Consider the following 16,583-nt stretch of genomic DNA (forward strand, 5'->3'; position numbering starts at 1 on the left):
AAATTGATAAATCAATAAAATCCCTCGTAAACCGGTATACCTATAAGTTTTTTTTTTAATAAGTGTGTGTTCTCCAGTAATTTGTTTTATGTATTTCAATTTTTTTTCAAATTTTTGCAGGTGGACTTTATGAATTATATTGGTATTTCAACCTATGTCAGTTCATGGATTTTAATGGCAGCTGCAGGTAGTGAACTTGCAGGAAAAACCGTCTTTGCTACATTTGGCGATCGTATACCAATGGCTAAAATGTATTTACTGGCTCCGACTAACATATTATTTGCCGGCATGATGATCATACTTATTTATACTCGAACAACTGGACATATGATTGCATGGATTACTTGTACGTCATTTACTAGGCCTATTCACATTGCAATTAAACAATAAATATTAAATTAGTATAATTATTTTTAATGAAGATATTCATGAGACCTAAACATCGTTCCTGGTGTTTTTAGATAGAACCTGGTGTGAATTGAGTACCTCCTTATCATGGTGTGCTTAAATGTTTCTTATTATTTGTTGAAGGTCTCGGATTTCTTAAAAGTGTATTTCATGCTATGCCATGGACAGCTACTATAGAGTTATTGGGATCACGTCGTAACACACAATCAACAGTCCTTGGCTCCTTAGGCTATGGGATTGGATCATTTTCTGGAACAATTGTTAGTGGTAAGTAAAAGTTGACAAACTTTATTGAATCACAGTAATCATCGGGTTACTGGAAAATACACACTGTTTTCACACATATTGCGTCACACTATTATCATACTGTAATGTTAAAGAAGTATTCTGTCAACAAAACTTTGATTTCTCTTTTTTATATCCGAATTTTAAGGTTTGAGCTACGATCACACTGGATCTTATCAGTTGGGTTTGCTGATTGGATGCGGCATGTACATTGTTGGAGCTCTATTTTTTCAGGCTGCTCCATTCCATCAGAGAATATTCGCGCCTGAAAGGTACCTGATTGATAAGAAGACTGCACTGTCTATCTCAGACGACGAACAGTTTGACTACGTTGTAGACAGCTACATAACAACAGTCTAAAGAGCTTTCAATATCATCGTAATTTATCTGAATGTATAGAAAACAAAAGATGTTTTGCTTTTGAGGCAACAGTCAAAAGTAGAAGTTGGAGGAGAATAAAATACTGATTTTTGATAGATAAAAAATACTGATAGATAAATAATAGGCCTACAGTGTGCCTGGACAATTATGGGGGACATCGATATCGTTTATCGGCCCGAACCTCTTAATTTATACGCTCTTGAAAGCTGACATGACAAAGGATTAATAAAACTTCATTAAACAGTTTCATACTGTGTGTTTACTTCAGTTCTTTTAAGTTTCGGGTCAAATTTTATAACGGCAAATACAAAAAAAAACGTTGAAATGCTAATAATCCGAACGTATGGTTACAATAGAAGGCAACGATGGCGTCTCATAGCTAAAGGCACTCCTGGCGTTCCGTACCAACTACGATCTCTGATCTAGTCTTCGCGATGTTTTTAATTTTTTGATGGATGGATGCAACCGCGACGTTGTGGTTTTACTTTAAAATTAATTTGTCCACAATTTAAAATCTCTCCATAAAAACAACGTATAGCAGGTATAGTATAAACATATTCGAAACTTAGGCTATATAATAATAATATAATAAGGTAAACTAGATAGCCTACTACGGTAAAAAATAGTAGGCCTACTACCTACACTACTTAGAGGGCTAGGCCTAGGCGGGCGGCTAGTAGTCTACTAGCCGCCCGCCTAGCCCTCCTCGTCTGCTAAGGGCCAGGGCCCAGGTGCGCCTAGATCTAGACTAGAGTAGTAGCTAGAGTAGTAGTAGGAGGAGGCCTGAACTGATTGAGCTTACTGTAGTGACTGTGAGGCTAGTAGGCTGAGACTTAATGAGGCGCTGACTGAGGGTAGGCATATAGCTGACTCTATACTCTACTAGCTAGGAGGATCTCCTTTTTTAAATAAATAAAAAAAAAACAGTAAGCCTAGGCTAGGCCAGGCTATAATTTATAATAGAAGTATTTAGCTAGTAGAGGCCCAGAGGGCGATCTATTTTATTTAGTACTGGTAAAATATTTAATAAAATAAAGTAATAGGAGGTAATTCAATCCAACGCCCGTTTAATAATAATAAACTAAACTTTTAAAATAAAATTGCTGTACTAATTTTTTGTGTTTCAGTATAGTTTTTTTGATGATTTATTTTCATAAACAAAGTATTTCAAATGTTACATTATGTTATTTCTTCTGGTACTTTTCTTTGTAGAATGGGTGGTAACAGCAAAACCTCTCGTAGCAGAAGTAAAAAGAGAAAAAAGTCACAAAGATATCAATCTCGAAATAGTTCAAATTCATCTAGCAGCAGTAGATCAAGATCTAGCAGTAGTGAATCGTCTACAAACAGTGAAAGTAATAGAAGAAGAAAATACAGAAGAAGTTCAGGGAGTGACCAATCAAGTGACAACAGATTATTTGAAAGCAAACAATCTAGATCAGATGATAGAAATAGACATTGTGAGAATGTTGATGAGAGAAGAGGAGACAGTTATCGAAGTAATAAGAAACAAAGAAATTGGAATGATGAAAGAGAATATCATGAGAGTCGTGATGAAAGAAGATATGATGATAGGGAAAGGCGTGGTCATGAAAGAAATGGGGATTCAAGGCATAATGAAAGAAGATATGATGATAGGGAAATGCGAGGACATGAAAGAAATGGGGATACATGGCATAATGAAAGGAGAGAGCACTATAATAAATTTGCAGGCTCCAATAAAGAACAACAGGAATTATTTTTTGAAAAGTAAGTATAGTATGATATCAAATACCCCTGCTGATTATGAAATTGACTCACTTTAAAGAAAGAGAGCTGACATTTGTTGGTCTTTATTGTACCCTAAATTGAATATACATGGAATATATGTAACACGCATATACAGTAATAGTTCAATAATGTGCAATCAAACTAGTAAACAAAATTATTTTTTAACAATAGACGGAGACAAGAACGGGAGAAAATCTGTGAAAAAGGAGTTGCAGAAGTGTGGATGAGGTCACCAGAAAAACCGGATCCTGAGTAAGTGTGTGATCTTTTCCATCTATTCTCACCTGTTTGCATGTGTTTGTACTGCTGTTTTAAGCAGTTTAATCAAAGTGTGTGATTCTTTCCATCTCACCTGTTTGCATGTGTTTGTACCAGTGGTGTTTTAAGCAGTTTAATCAAAGTGTGTGATTCTTTCCATCTCACCTGTTTGCGTGTGTTTGTACCAGTGTTGTTTTAAGCAGTTTAATCAAAGTGTGTGATTCTTTCCATCTCACGTGGTTGCATGTGTTTGTACTCGTGTTTTAAGCAGTTTAATCAAAGTGTGTGATCCTTTCCATCTCACATGGTTGTATGTGTTTGTACCAGTGGTGTTTTAAGCAGTTTAATCAAAGTGTGTGATCTTTTCCATCTCACATGGTTGTATGTGTTTGTACCAGTGGTGTTTTAAGCAGTTTAATCAAAGTGTGTGATCCTTTCCATCTCACATGGTTGTATGTGTTTGTACCAGTGGTGTTTTAAGCAGTTTAATCACAGTGTGTGATCCTTTCCATCTCACCTGTTTGCGTGTATTTGTACCAGTGGTGTTTTAAGCAGTTTAATCAAAGTGTGTGATCCTTTCCATCTCACATGGTTGTATGTGTTTGTACCAGTGGTGTTTTAAGCAGTTTAATCAAAGTGTGTGATCCTTTCCATCTCACCTGTTTGCGTGTGTTTGTACCACTGGTGTTTTAAGCAGTTTAATCAAAGTGTGTGATCCTTTCCATCTCACGTGGTTGCGTGTGTTTGTACCAGTGGTGTTTTAAGCAGTTTAATCAAAGTGTGTGATCCTTTCCATCTCACGTGGTTGCGTGTGTTTGTACCAGTGGTGTTTTAAGCAGTTTAATCAAAGTGTGTGATCCTTTCCATCTCACGTGGTTGCGTGTGTTTGTACCAGTGGTGTTTTAAGCAGTTTAATTAATAGCTCCTTTCCTGTTTTTTACAGTTCAGATGAATTTAGTGTTAAACTATCAAGTGCCAGTGTCAGTGAAAGCTCTGATAGTAGTGATGGTAATTAACTTTATTATTTTTTCTCACAACACTTTAATTCGTGAATAAAAACATTGCTTTATGGTTTTCACACCCTTTATTGTTTATGTTACTAATGTAAATATTTTACAGAGGAGACAAGAAAGAAAACAAGTAAAAGTAAAAAGAAGGGGAAAAAAAGTAAAAAAAGGTAAATAGAATATAAATACTTAAAACAATAAATGCACTGTATACTCAAAATATATTTCTTAAGTTACAGTGCAGTAATTATCCAAAATAATTTCTTTGGAATTTTTTGTTTTCACCACCTAATTCTCAAAGCCTATTGTGTTATTTACGTTGGTTTCAATTTAGAAGAATAATGACATACACATATATTTTCAATTTTGTTAATGAATATATATATATAGAAAAAAATCCAAAAAGCAACGTAAAAAGAAAAGGAAAAAATCTGATTCCAGCTCAGATGAGGATTCAAGTAATTCAGAAGAAGAAATTGATGAAGCAGAATGGGTTGAGGCACAGCGTAAGTTGTTTAAATTCAAGCACACGCACTTTTTAATTAAAAAGAAGTTGAATATGCAATTTGGTACATGTTTATTTCATATCTGGTAAATACAGAATATATTGTGTTTTGTTATCTGGTGTTATTTTACTATCAGGTGTATCTATATAATGTTGTTTGTTAACTGGAAATATTAACAAAAAAATATGTTTTTTCACACAGGGAATGACAGTCATGGAGTTATTGGCCCTCTACCCATATCATCTGAAAATGGACCTTCTGGCCCACTGGAGTGAGTTCATATGCTTTTGAAGTTGGAAAATATTTTCGTTTTAAAATATAATATAAATGTTTTTTATTTAAAAATCAATCATTTCTTTAATAATATATATATATATCACTATGATCAACATATTTTTTTAAAAAACAATGTTTTTTTTATGTTTTGTACTATAGTTATGGTAAGGCTCTGCTGCCTGGTGAAGGGGCTGCAATGGCAGCTTACGTGGAAGCTGGAATGCGTATTCCTCGTCGTGGTGAGATTGGTTTAACAAGTACAGAGATTGAAGTGTTTGAGGAAGCTGGTTTTGTTATGAGTGGAAGCAGGTACCTAATTGTTCTTTATCAAACAAACCAAAACCTTTCCATTTGAATTTCTGAAACAGAGTTGACTATTAGCCAATTTCAGGCATGCTAATGATTGGAACAATTATAACATTATATTTATTAGGAATATCATATCAAAAGGAGACAATTTTTTATTGAAATAAATATAATTATATATTATTTTTCCTTGGCAGACATCGTCGAATGGAAGCTGTACGTATCAGGAAAGAAAATCAAATTTATAGTGCTGATGAGAAACGTGCACTTGCATCGTTTAGCAAAGAAGAACGAACAAAGCGAGAAGGGAAGATTTTAAGGGATTTCAGAGAGATGGTGCATAGGAAAACCAAGGACAAGAAATGAAAAATATTGTTACAATTTTCTTTTATTTTACTCTTTTTTTTAAATACTGTTACAAACAAATATTGAAAAAGAAATGCAGGATAACTCATGAAAATCATGATGTTGAATTTATTTCCTCTAAAAATAACAAGCATAACACATCAACTACTGTAAAATACAAACTGGTACACAAGTTAAACTACAAACTGATTCATTTTCAAGGAAAGTATCCATAATAATCTTTAACTATGGTTTTAAATTTTTCTATAGATTTACAATTTTGTTACTATTATATTGCTTCTTTATCATCATAATTTTGCTGTTTGTTATAATAATAATTCCTTATTAATTAGGTTATTGCCATGTGTTATTATTCATACTATTGTCTAGATAAACTGAATTAATTATACTTCTGCTGTAAACATGTATATTGAATTGCAGATGCACTCTATTAAATCCACTAAAATAAAAATATGACTTTCTTATCAACATAAAAACAATGTTATCAACTTCTTCCACACAAATTGATTAGAATAAGTAGAGAAATCTACACGTGTCAACCGCTTAAGTCAAATTAAACAAATCAATTAACAATTCATAATGCCTGAAGCCGAAATCATGTGTTTTGCATGATCAAACTTTTTTATAATTGAACTGCAAATATATAGAGAATAATTCGTAATCAATTCGTGATGTTTGGTTTATAACCATGGTAATACCTAATTGGAAACAAAAGAAGTCATCATCTTAAGTAGGTCGCCATAGAAAATATGCACAAACAAGGATTAGGAAATTATAGATAAAATTGGAGAGTGAACCGTAATGTAGGCCTACTGCAGATAACTAATTCTACTACGTGTGTACACATACACTTCAGTGAGCCACGAACGTATTTATATAATGCCATGCTCTACTTTATTTCTGAATAATATAATGTTATAGCAACTGTGTATACAATCAACAATAAACAAGTTCAAATAGATTCGAGAAATGAAAGGCCTATGGCAGTTGACAGACTGTGAATACACCGACACAATTAATTTACATTTGATATAGTTGGTTATATTATTATTATTGTATTGCTAAACACTAATCGAATGCACAATAGTATTGTAAGGAGATACTTTATTCTTATTTCAATGAGATTGCTATCGTTGCATTAGTTCATCAAAACGAGACGTGTCTGATTTCAATCCTTTATTTCAATTAAAGATGATAAAAGAAAAGAAGCGGGATTTACTGCAGCGCTTATGAAAAAACCCTGACATTAGAAATGCATTAAAATGACAAAGTCAGGAAATAACTACATTTATTTTCTGTAATTTTTTTGTTCTAAATTTACTATAGTGACCTATTACATTTTATACTTTTTATATATGGTTAAACGATCCATAGTTTAATGAACTCTGGAACTAACCAAATACAATATATTTACCAACTAAGCAATGGAAATACAATGCAAATGTTTAATTTAATGTACATCTGCTGCTTCCCTTAAAAAGCAGTCACACTTTGAGATGTGTCTTTTGTTTCATTTTCTGTATCCGTCGTTCTCGACTGAACTGTGTGAGATGCTTTAGTTTTAAATACTACCGATGTTTTAATATTTTTAGCCAATGGTTTTCTTCGTATCGTTTCCAACAACCCTTCTTTGAAATGTCTATTTGTTCCGCAATAAATGATAGGATTTAATGTACTGTTAAAATATGTTAACCAGAATAACATAGAGTACCAGGGGTCATTTGGTACCCACGATGTCAAACCTGAGAATGTAAAGTATGACATAAATGGAAGCCAGCACACAACAAAACACGTCATTACCGTTGCTACAGTTAGTCCAAGTCGGCTGTCCTGGTTAGAAACACGACTTTCTTTCCATGTTTTAGAACTATGTCTTACAACTCGTGCAATCTGTATGTACATGGCACACATTATGAAAAGAGGAAGAAAGAAAAACCCGAGTCCATCCGTTAGTGTGTACACTATCCCTGCTTCAAGAAAACATTCGTCAGGACCCATTTCCTCACCTTCAACTTTATTCCAACCCAAATGAATAGGTGGAAAAGAGATCATAATAGAAGCAAACCAAACTGCGAAAATAACTAGCTTAGTGTTTCTTTTATTGAGTTTGCTTCGATATGAGAACGGATATTTAACTGCAATGAAACGATCAGAAGTAACAGCAACTAGATTTAAACATGATGCCGTACATAGACATACATCACTTGACACAAAAAGCCGGCAAGCTATTGTTCCAAAATACCACTTACCCAGAAGTAAGTTGGTTATACTAAATGGCATTACGATAACACCGACCAACGTATCAGCGATCGCCATCGACGTGATGAATGCGTACGTTGCACGTGAACGAAATCGTTTTCGTCCCGTCAAAACGACAACGGCCAGGACGTTTCCGATAATCGTAACAAATGTCACAAGGCACAATATGCACCCTCCTATTAGAGTTATAGTTGATAATGTCCAATCTACTTCGGCGGTACCATTATTATAGTTAGCTCCAAATGTTACTGGCATATCAGATAGAAACTCATCTTCCAAATAAAAGCTGGTAAAAGTTGGCACAGCAGCAGTAATTGCTGACATAATTTGTTTAGATATGTCTAAGCGGAGGTAGCAAAATCCAAATGTTTTAGTATAGTTTTTATGCAGATTCAAGTCCTTCGGTTCTGTGTTGCTGCAGTCGGCAATAGTAGGCAGCCTCTTTCAAGATAGCGTGTGATTGTTTGATCTTAAACGTTCGGCTGACAATATGCATTGGTGTCGAAGTAATTTATTGATCAATTTTCCGCCCTCATTTATAGTTATACCAACACTACAGTGTACCTTAATTACTGAGCAAATACTTAAGTACAGTCAAATAAATTTTTCTAATTATCATCTTCATCACTCTTATTGAAATATCTACTTTATTTAGAGTTTTTCTTTAAATTATAAGATAATTCTGAGTATACATTTGATTATTCGAATTATAACGTTGAAAAATGTTAGGGATAGGGAAATTCATAAAAAAAATGAGAGTAGTTAAAGTTTCTCATCTTAAAATGGATATGAAAGGATTCCAAAATCTAACCCATTTATAATACTAATACTATAGTGGCTACATTATTAAATTCAATTTTCTTTTTATAACGAGATTGATAGACTTGCCGTGGTATCACGCAACAAATAATTTTCAATGAAACGTTTTCGTTTACCGATAGACGTATACGTTTATCGCGGGTAAAAATTTACTTCTAATGTCAGCGAGTTATGTAGCTCAGAAAGAAAGACCCGTGTGTATGTAAGGTTGCTTCACTGTCGGGCAGTGGTGCGAAATTCGAGAGCTGCACTCTAAGAGTTGCCGAAATACCGACGTTTTTTTACTGATATACATTATACGTTTATAACGTAAACATTAGGTTCAACTTTCGGCGAGTTATGTAGCTCAAAGAGAAAGACCTGTGACTTCGGTGTGACTGAATTCACTCGGTCAGTGGTTAAAGCGATGTAATGGGAGTTAACGAAAAATTGACTATTTTCTTTTACTGATAGACTTCTTTGTAAGGTGACTTCACTTCGGTCAGTGGTTCGAGAGCTGCACGTAATAATACGGGATGTCACCATGTGACAAAATATGGAATCGGCGAGTGATACTAGTCTACGGACTGCAATCCTTCGTGAAACGGAGGAAAAGAGGGAATTCACACACGGTGTGACACGAGATCGGCGAGTGATAAAGTGGGCTACCGTACTAGAACGAGGGACACATTCACACAGGGATGTGACACGATACCGGCGAGTGATAAAGTAGCCCGTACGAGCTACTCTTGGTAGAGAAAAAGAATTCACACGGATGTCTCGACCGGCGAGTGATACCATACGGAACGGAGGACGTTCTGACGATTTATTTTTTATTTGTAAAAATAATTGTTTTAAACGATAAATAAAGTTTCTAGGACTAATTTAAATTTGTACGTTTGTGTGTGTGTGATCCCCTTATCGGCGCGGAATTCCGAATGAGTTCCGAATTTTAAACGTCAAAATATCAATCAAATCCTACTGAAGGTGGCGCTGTTTATTTGTGGGAAATTCAATTCTCGATCCGATCCTGCCAGCTGCTTCTTCAAATTTCTTCCATCTCTCCTCCTCCGCCGATCATCCTCTCTGCTCCGCCGATCATCCTCTCTGCTCCGCCGATCCCTGTTGGAATTCGCCTAAAGGGAGTGCCAATTAAGACCACATCGACGAATAAGGTACATTACAGGGCTAGGCTAGGCTACGCCTCCCTACTATACTACTAGGCTAGGCTAATAATAGGTAGATTGGTTACTGGGATACCTCAGGCTCGGGAATCCGTACGACGTGACGGCGCGAGGGATTTAAGTTAGTATGGCGCGCCGTTGTCTAAATAATTGAATTGAAAACATAAATGTATTATGTAAATGTATTTCTCAATAATATTAGGCCTACCTGTCGACCAACCAACAAGGCCAAATATGAAATGTTATTAGAAAAAGAATATTTATATTATAATTTTATTAAATAATTAGCTGTAAAGGCAGGATAAATTAATATCATTGCATATCATATAAGGATGGATTTCTTTTCTTTCAATAAATAGGCTCATGCTCACTACCCTTTTATTAGAAAACCCACACATAAAACACTTGTAGCCAACTATCTGTTCTATAACTTTTAGGATGAGAAGATCTGCAGCACCCTCAAAATGTCTGGGAAAACGTCCTTGCTTTAGCCCTCCGTTTATCCGAGCTACTAAAAAACATTGTTCAAGCAACAATATATCGCAAGAAGATCTGTCGTCAGCCCCAAATAACAAACAAATAAACAAATTTACACCACCAACTATCACGTCTGTTGTTTTTAATGAACCACTCCTGCCACAGTCTACTAATTCAGAAAAAGAAACTTTGAAAAGTTTAGAAAATCATATGGATGATGATGAGAAAGAAGAGAAAAGACATAAAAGTACTACAAGTATACATAAAACAGAAAGTATTGTTGAACAAAAAGTAAGTTCAACTAGTAGCAGAGTTTTTGCAGATATCACTAAACTTGAAAGATGCAAACAAATGAAAGGAAAGTTTACAAACCCAAGTAGCAGTAACCGAACAATGCATCAGAAGAATGAAGAAGAAGAAGAACCAGAGTCTGTTTACTATGCTGTACTTTGGTCAGTCTTACTTCCTTTCTTATAATAATCTTTTCATGTAATATATATTATTTTTGACAAACGTAACATTTATTTTGTTTATTTTATAGGTGTAAAATGTCCAAAAAAAAGCACAAGAAATGGGAAGGTGATGGTAAGTTTCTAAGAAAACTATAAACTATTGACTTATACTAAGATTTATTTCTTAATTTCTTCTTTCAGTTTCTTTGTGCACTGCACAAGACTGGTTTTACCTTCTAATTATCTTCAATATCCTCCATTGTTAATTTCATAAAATATTTTTTATTATTATTTCTAATATGTGTATGTTTTTGGTAACTAGCTTTCTTAGCAACAAGAGGAAAGTCTGTTCGGTTGATAGATCTTGATGGAAAGGAGTAAGCATACTTTTAAATAACATATGACATATATACAATATATAACCTAATAATAATATAGATGTTATTATTTCAAAATGTCCATTAATACTAGATATTTAGCCAATTACTGCCATATTAACTTTGTGATCTTGTGTTAGAATTGGCAAGGGAAGTGGCTACAAGTCAAGTGAGTTGAGTACAATGGATGAAGGCCATACACTATTCATTGGAGGTAAAGAAATTGAGGTAATAGTTATAATTATTTTATTTGTAATATTGTTTTACGTGATGATTTAGTGTGATTTGCAGCTGTAAATGATAAAATGAAGTTAGAAATGTATTGGTAATGACACACATGGATTGATGTTTTATTTTAGGTGATGAATAGAATTTCTAAAGAAGATTGGACCTCAGGACGTTGTTTTAATGCAGCAGCATCTGTTGCACCATCTTTTGAATCTCATGCTCCTTTAACTCATGCAACAGTTAAAGGATTCATTAAGCCTACAAAGGCATGCTCTTCAAATATTAAGGTACCATTCAGTTAAATTAGATATTAAATTAAATAGACTGTTAGTTGTGTTAATGCTGTAAAAGTTTGTATTCCTGTTAAGCTCTGTCTACACTATCAATCTAGTTTGACAAAAAATGTGTGCCCAAATATGGTAGTTATATGACATCATCACATTTTTTTTTTCACATGAAGTTTGATAGTGTAGACAGAGCTTTAGTAATTTGTAGAAGGTCATAAAGCATTTTATTTTTACTTTATTCATTTTTTTGCAGACTCTCGATACTGCCAAGTTGGTACCGCTATTTGACCCCACTAAACCAGATGCACTTGTGCTTCCTTCTCCCTCACCCACACAACAATGGAATAATCCAGCAGGCACCAAGGGCATTGTTGATGTTGTTGTTGATCCGCACCTGAGCAAGAAACTGCGACCACATCAACGTCAAGGAGTAGTTTTCTTATATGAATGTGTAATGGGAAAACACCAAGGATCTGGAGCTATTCTTGCGTTAGTTTTTATTGACTATTTTTATCTAATAAAAATGAAGGAACAATGATAATAATTAGTATTAATGACTTTTTACTTTTTTACAGAGATGACATGGGTTTGGGCAAAACTTTGCAATGTATAACTTTAATATGGTAAGGTCTTTCAGCTAATAAGCATTAGTAATAGTAAAGATATATAATATTATATAAAACTAGGTTCTATTATCATTCTAAAATCACTATTAACACTTGATATGTTGTATTTTTAAGGACGTTATTAAAACAAAATCCTTACGGCGGATCTCCAGTGCTTCGTAGGGTTTTAATAATCACCCCTGGAAGTCTTGTTAAGGTAAGAGTTATTTTTTCAAACTAAGTGTTTGCATATACCATTACTGTACTTTTCAGTTACCGCATTATCAATATATTATTTGTACTAGACACAAAACTGTATACATTGTACTGTTTGTTGATTGCAATGACGTTTTACCTGCAGAATAGAAAACATAAAGTATATTATTTACGATAATTAAATTCTATGTTTTTTTTTAGAATTGGTGCCGAGAATTTCGAAAGTGGCTCGGAGTTGAGAGAATTAAAGTTTTTGCTGTGTCAGGGGAAAAGAAAGTTCAGGTAACTGTGAAAAGAAATATAATTTAAAATAATCAAAATGAAAGCAAATTATCCTGACAAACCTTTATTTATAACCTTTTTCTTTTAGGAATTTCTGCATTCTCCTATTTACCCTGTGATGATCATAAGCTATGAGATGTTTGTACGTTCAATTGAGGATGTTAAACGTTGTAAATTTGACATAATGATTTGTGATGAGGGACATAGACTTAAAAACACTGCTATCAAAACAACTACTGTAAGTTATATACTAGGAATGTTTTCGTACACACAGTCACATCGCAAAAGAAAATCAATGCTCATACAAACAAGAATCAAGAAAACAAATATTGTCATAAAAACATTGAAAATGATCATAAACGTAAATATCATATATTTAATAAAACACACTATACCTGTAACAATTAGATAATGTCATGAAGGGTAATGAATTTCAAATGGTAAATTTACATTTAATTCTTTAATCTTCAACATGTTCAATATAAAACATCAAGGCACTAAATTTGTACTATACATGTTTTTTTTTGTTGCAGTTCTTATCTAGTTTACAAGTTAAAAGAAGAATCTTATTAACTGGGACTCCAATACAGGTACAGTAAATGCACTAAACAGTATATGCACTCAACAGTATCTGACCTGTATGTAGATGTTGTATCCTATAAAGTAGTTGAATTTTCTCTATTTGTTTATTTTCAGAATGATTTACAAGAATTCTACTCACTTATTGAATTCTGCAACCCTGGAATATTGGGTAATTTAACCATTATACCCTCAACAAAACATATACAATTCCCTTGAATTCTGCAATGCAACCCTTAAATATTGGATAATGTTTAACAACTGATCAGTGAAATCTATACAAATTCCTTATTAATATACTTAATATAGTCTGTGATTGTTTCATTATTGTAGGCTCCAGTTCTTCATTCCATCATGTGTATGAAGTGCCAATTGTGAGGTCTCGTCAGCCTGATGCAACTGAAGAGGACAAGCAGCTAGGTGCGACACGAGCAGCAGAGGTAATCATGTCAGTTTTTTGTTGACTTTAAAAATCTCATTAAAAAAAACAAAGATGGTTGATATATTCGTATATTGAATATTGAATTGAATACGTTTATTAGATTAATGTATTTATTTATTCTCAGCTGTCAAGAATAACAAAGCAGTTTGTGTTGAGAAGATCTCAAGATGTTATTAATGTACATTTACCTCCTAAAGGTAGGGTAATGTTTAAATTACATACCACTCATTTGAAACCATTCATCATTCAAACTAATAGTGATAGCTCAATTATGGAAATATTTACATTCAAGTTCTTGTGATTGAGTGAATGTTGGGAAGATTATAAACTTAACCCTCTAGCTAGGTAGAAACTTTACCATTACTGTACATTAATCTTTATCTTTTAATCTTTCAGTTGAAAATGTAGTATTTTGTCAACCATCTAGCCTGCAACTTCAACTCTATGAGTCTATACTTAAGTCATGTATACTTAAGGAATGTCTAACAGGATTTTCCAATGGTGCATTACATCTTATGTGTATTTCAGCTATGAAAAAGTTATGCAGTGGACCTAGTCTTATATTACCAGCTTGCTTAGAGGCAGCCAGCAGTATACATGAGGACAATTCGGTATAATATTTGCATTTAATGAAGTAAACAAATCAATTTATTTCAATAAAACCTCAATTCAATAAAATTTCACAGATTGTATTGTCTTATTTAATTCTTTAAATTTTGTTAGACACGTCTATACCAAGGACTTGCTAGTCTCTATCCAAACGTCTTTACAAGTGAACACTTCAGTGTTGAATACAGTGGGAAGTTAAAGGTTCTTTCAGAACTGCTGCATTCAGTCCATCAAAATGAGCCTGCATCAAAAGTTGTAGTTGTGTCTGCTTATACTCAGGTATTCACAAAGAAATTATCTTTAGTATAATTGTAATATTAGTACCTGACTCTCTGAATTGAATATTAACATGACTGTAGAAACATACTCTGCTTTGTTATCAATGTCAATTACTGATACCTCTAGTTATATTGTATATTCTCATTCCCTGTCAAATAAAATATCTCTTTTATAACTATTTCTACTCTTGAACTTCCACTAAATTTCTTGATTGTTTTTCAGACGTTAGATCTTTTACAGCGTCTTTGTGACTCTGCTGATTACAACTTTTGTCGTTTAGATGGCAGCACACCGACAGCAAAAAGACAAAATATTGTTGAACATTTTAACTCCTCCTATTCCAATGATTGTAAGTTCATCAAAATGAATTCAGTTGTTGACAAATTAGGAATCAAATTAAGTGCAGTAATTGTTATGACAATGGTATATTTATTTAAAAATAAACACATGTTGTTATTTTTTCAGTTGTATTTCTGTTAAGTTCCAAAGCAGGAGGTGTTGGTTTAAATCTGATTGGTGCTTCACGTCTCGTTCTGTATGACGTCGATTGGAATCCAGCCAATGATCTTCAGGTATTTATTGCAGTTAACCTTAAGCCTTGATTATATACATTTAATGGCAAACAGTTCAATGTATTTATACACTGTTCGTTTTTTATTTATTGCAGTTAACCATAATGCCGTGATTATATACATGTATATATAAATGTATTTATACATTATGTTTGTGTTTTGTAGGCTATGGCTAGAATATGGCGAGATGGACAAATGAAGAAAGTGCATATTTACAGACTCTTGACTACAGTATGAATTTTTTATTTTTTAGGTTTTCCAAACTATTATGTATTATTTTTTGACCAATTAAAGTAATTTAGGATGTTTTTCCTACTACTAAAAGTACTTTATTACAACATAATACACAAACTATTTTACACATATACAGTATAACATTGTTTTATATTCACAGGGTACAATAGAAGAGAAAATTTACCAGCGACAGATAAGTAAGCAAGGTCTTAGTGGAGCTATTGTAGATGCTAATATTAATACTAAGACTGTGTTCTCAACTGAAGAACTTAAGGTAATACTAAAACCATGTTCTTAACTGGATTTTTTATACACACTGTGCTAGTTACTCTTAATATTTAATATCCATACTTCAGTTAGCTAGAGTCTCCCAAAAATGTGGGGTTTTCTGGCAAGTTATCAGAATGAATTTCAAATAATATTAGTTTGAACTATTTCTACCTTTTTACACTTTCTTCATTATAGGATCTGTTTACACTACACACAGACTCATCATGTGTAACACATGACCTCTTGACCTGTAGCTGTTCCTCAAACAAGCAACCAAATTCTACTGTTGAAGCTCCAAGACGACGATGTCAGTTGGGTGATAAGTTAACTCCTAGAAGTATATCAATGGATGAACTACTTAAATGGCAGCACATTCCAGTATCTAAAGGCTCTATAAATAAGGTATGTTATTATTATAATTACTGAATATCTATACAATGTACTGGTTAATATACAACTTAACTCTTGTTTTATGTATTTTAGGATCCATGTCTCCAAAGCGATGCAATCACTTTTATATTCCGCAATGAAGTCAATGAAGGTGATGGTACTCAGTCAAGTTACTGATGAGTTTGTACCTGAAACCATTGCATGCTGAAAAATACACTTTTTAATACTGTACATTAATATTATTAATAAATGCTACTTGTAAATATTCATTATAAACTTGTTTGTTTGCTTTATTGATATTATATCATTATTCTAATGTAGTAATTCTTAATAGGTACAGAAGTAACCCGGCTAGAGAATTAACTATTTGACAGTGACAATAAATACGTATTTTACCAGTAAAATTGAAATGAAATATCATTTTTTACTACTGTCTGTTAGTGTTACCCTCAATATTTTTTATTTCGGAAGCCTGTTCAG

The 16,583-nt window shown here is 33.4% G+C and overlaps 4 protein-coding genes across 6 annotated transcripts; 3 read left to right on the plus strand and 1 right to left on the minus strand.

Annotated features, from left to right (window-relative positions):
• Nucleotides 1-126: 126 nt before the first annotated feature.
• On the plus strand, nucleotides 127-1,090 carry LOC144843780 (uncharacterized). The gene is made up of 3 exons (XM_078700721.1): nucleotides 127-346; nucleotides 532-675; nucleotides 842-1,090. Exons 1-3 carry the CDS (start codon nucleotides 130-132, stop codon nucleotides 1,051-1,053), a joined length of 573 nt encoding a protein of 190 aa, XP_078556847.1. The 5' UTR covers nucleotides 127-129; the 3' UTR covers nucleotides 1,054-1,090.
• Nucleotides 1,091-1,473: 383 nt separating this feature from the next.
• Nucleotides 1,474-5,895, plus strand: LOC144843544 (uncharacterized). Of its 3 annotated transcripts, XM_078700354.1 has the most exons (10): nucleotides 1,474-1,615; nucleotides 2,287-2,660; nucleotides 2,724-2,823; nucleotides 3,016-3,096; nucleotides 4,046-4,110; nucleotides 4,222-4,279; nucleotides 4,500-4,615; nucleotides 4,817-4,886; nucleotides 5,051-5,200; nucleotides 5,395-5,895. In XM_078700354.1, the coding sequence occupies exons 2-10, from the start codon at nucleotides 2,288-2,290 to the stop codon at nucleotides 5,561-5,563; spliced, it is 1,182 nt and encodes a 393-aa protein (XP_078556480.1). In that variant the 5' UTR covers nucleotides 1,474-1,615; nucleotide 2,287; the 3' UTR covers nucleotides 5,564-5,895. The 3 variants fall into 3 exon arrangements, with proteins under 3 accessions (XP_078556480.1, XP_078556478.1, XP_078556479.1); XM_078700352.1 differs by having other exon boundaries at nucleotides 2,287-2,823; XM_078700353.1 differs by having other exon boundaries at nucleotides 1,603-1,615; nucleotides 2,275-2,823.
• Nucleotides 5,896-6,993: 1,098 nt separating this feature from the next.
• Nucleotides 6,994-8,146, minus strand: LOC144842472 (histamine H2 receptor-like). The gene has a single exon (XM_078698918.1). The coding sequence runs from the start codon at nucleotides 8,144-8,146 to the stop codon at nucleotides 7,037-7,039; it is 1,110 nt and encodes a 369-aa protein (XP_078555044.1). The 3' UTR covers nucleotides 6,994-7,036.
• A 1,499-nt stretch (nucleotides 8,147-9,645) lies between these two features.
• On the plus strand, nucleotides 9,646-16,379 carry LOC144843543 (DNA repair and recombination protein RAD54B-like). The gene is made up of 23 exons (XM_078700351.1): nucleotides 9,646-9,795; nucleotides 10,242-10,733; nucleotides 10,823-10,866; nucleotides 11,056-11,110; nucleotides 11,251-11,338; nucleotides 11,470-11,625; nucleotides 11,879-12,114; nucleotides 12,201-12,248; nucleotides 12,366-12,447; nucleotides 12,648-12,728; nucleotides 12,817-12,966; nucleotides 13,262-13,318; nucleotides 13,425-13,479; nucleotides 13,641-13,747; nucleotides 13,874-13,946; nucleotides 14,146-14,360; nucleotides 14,473-14,637; nucleotides 14,860-14,986; nucleotides 15,103-15,209; nucleotides 15,375-15,440; nucleotides 15,604-15,717; nucleotides 15,909-16,115; nucleotides 16,197-16,379. The coding sequence occupies exons 2-23, from the start codon at nucleotides 10,243-10,245 to the stop codon at nucleotides 16,278-16,280; spliced, it is 2,808 nt and encodes a 935-aa protein (XP_078556477.1). The 5' UTR covers nucleotides 9,646-9,795; nucleotide 10,242; the 3' UTR covers nucleotides 16,281-16,379.
• Nucleotides 16,380-16,583: the final 204 nt, after the last annotated feature.

The sequence above is a fragment of the Antedon bifida genome, chromosome 5 (genome assembly GCF_963402885.1).
Source record: "Antedon bifida chromosome 5, ecAntBifi1.1, whole genome shotgun sequence".
Taxonomy (NCBI): domain Eukaryota; kingdom Metazoa; phylum Echinodermata; class Crinoidea; order Comatulida; family Antedonidae; genus Antedon; species Antedon bifida.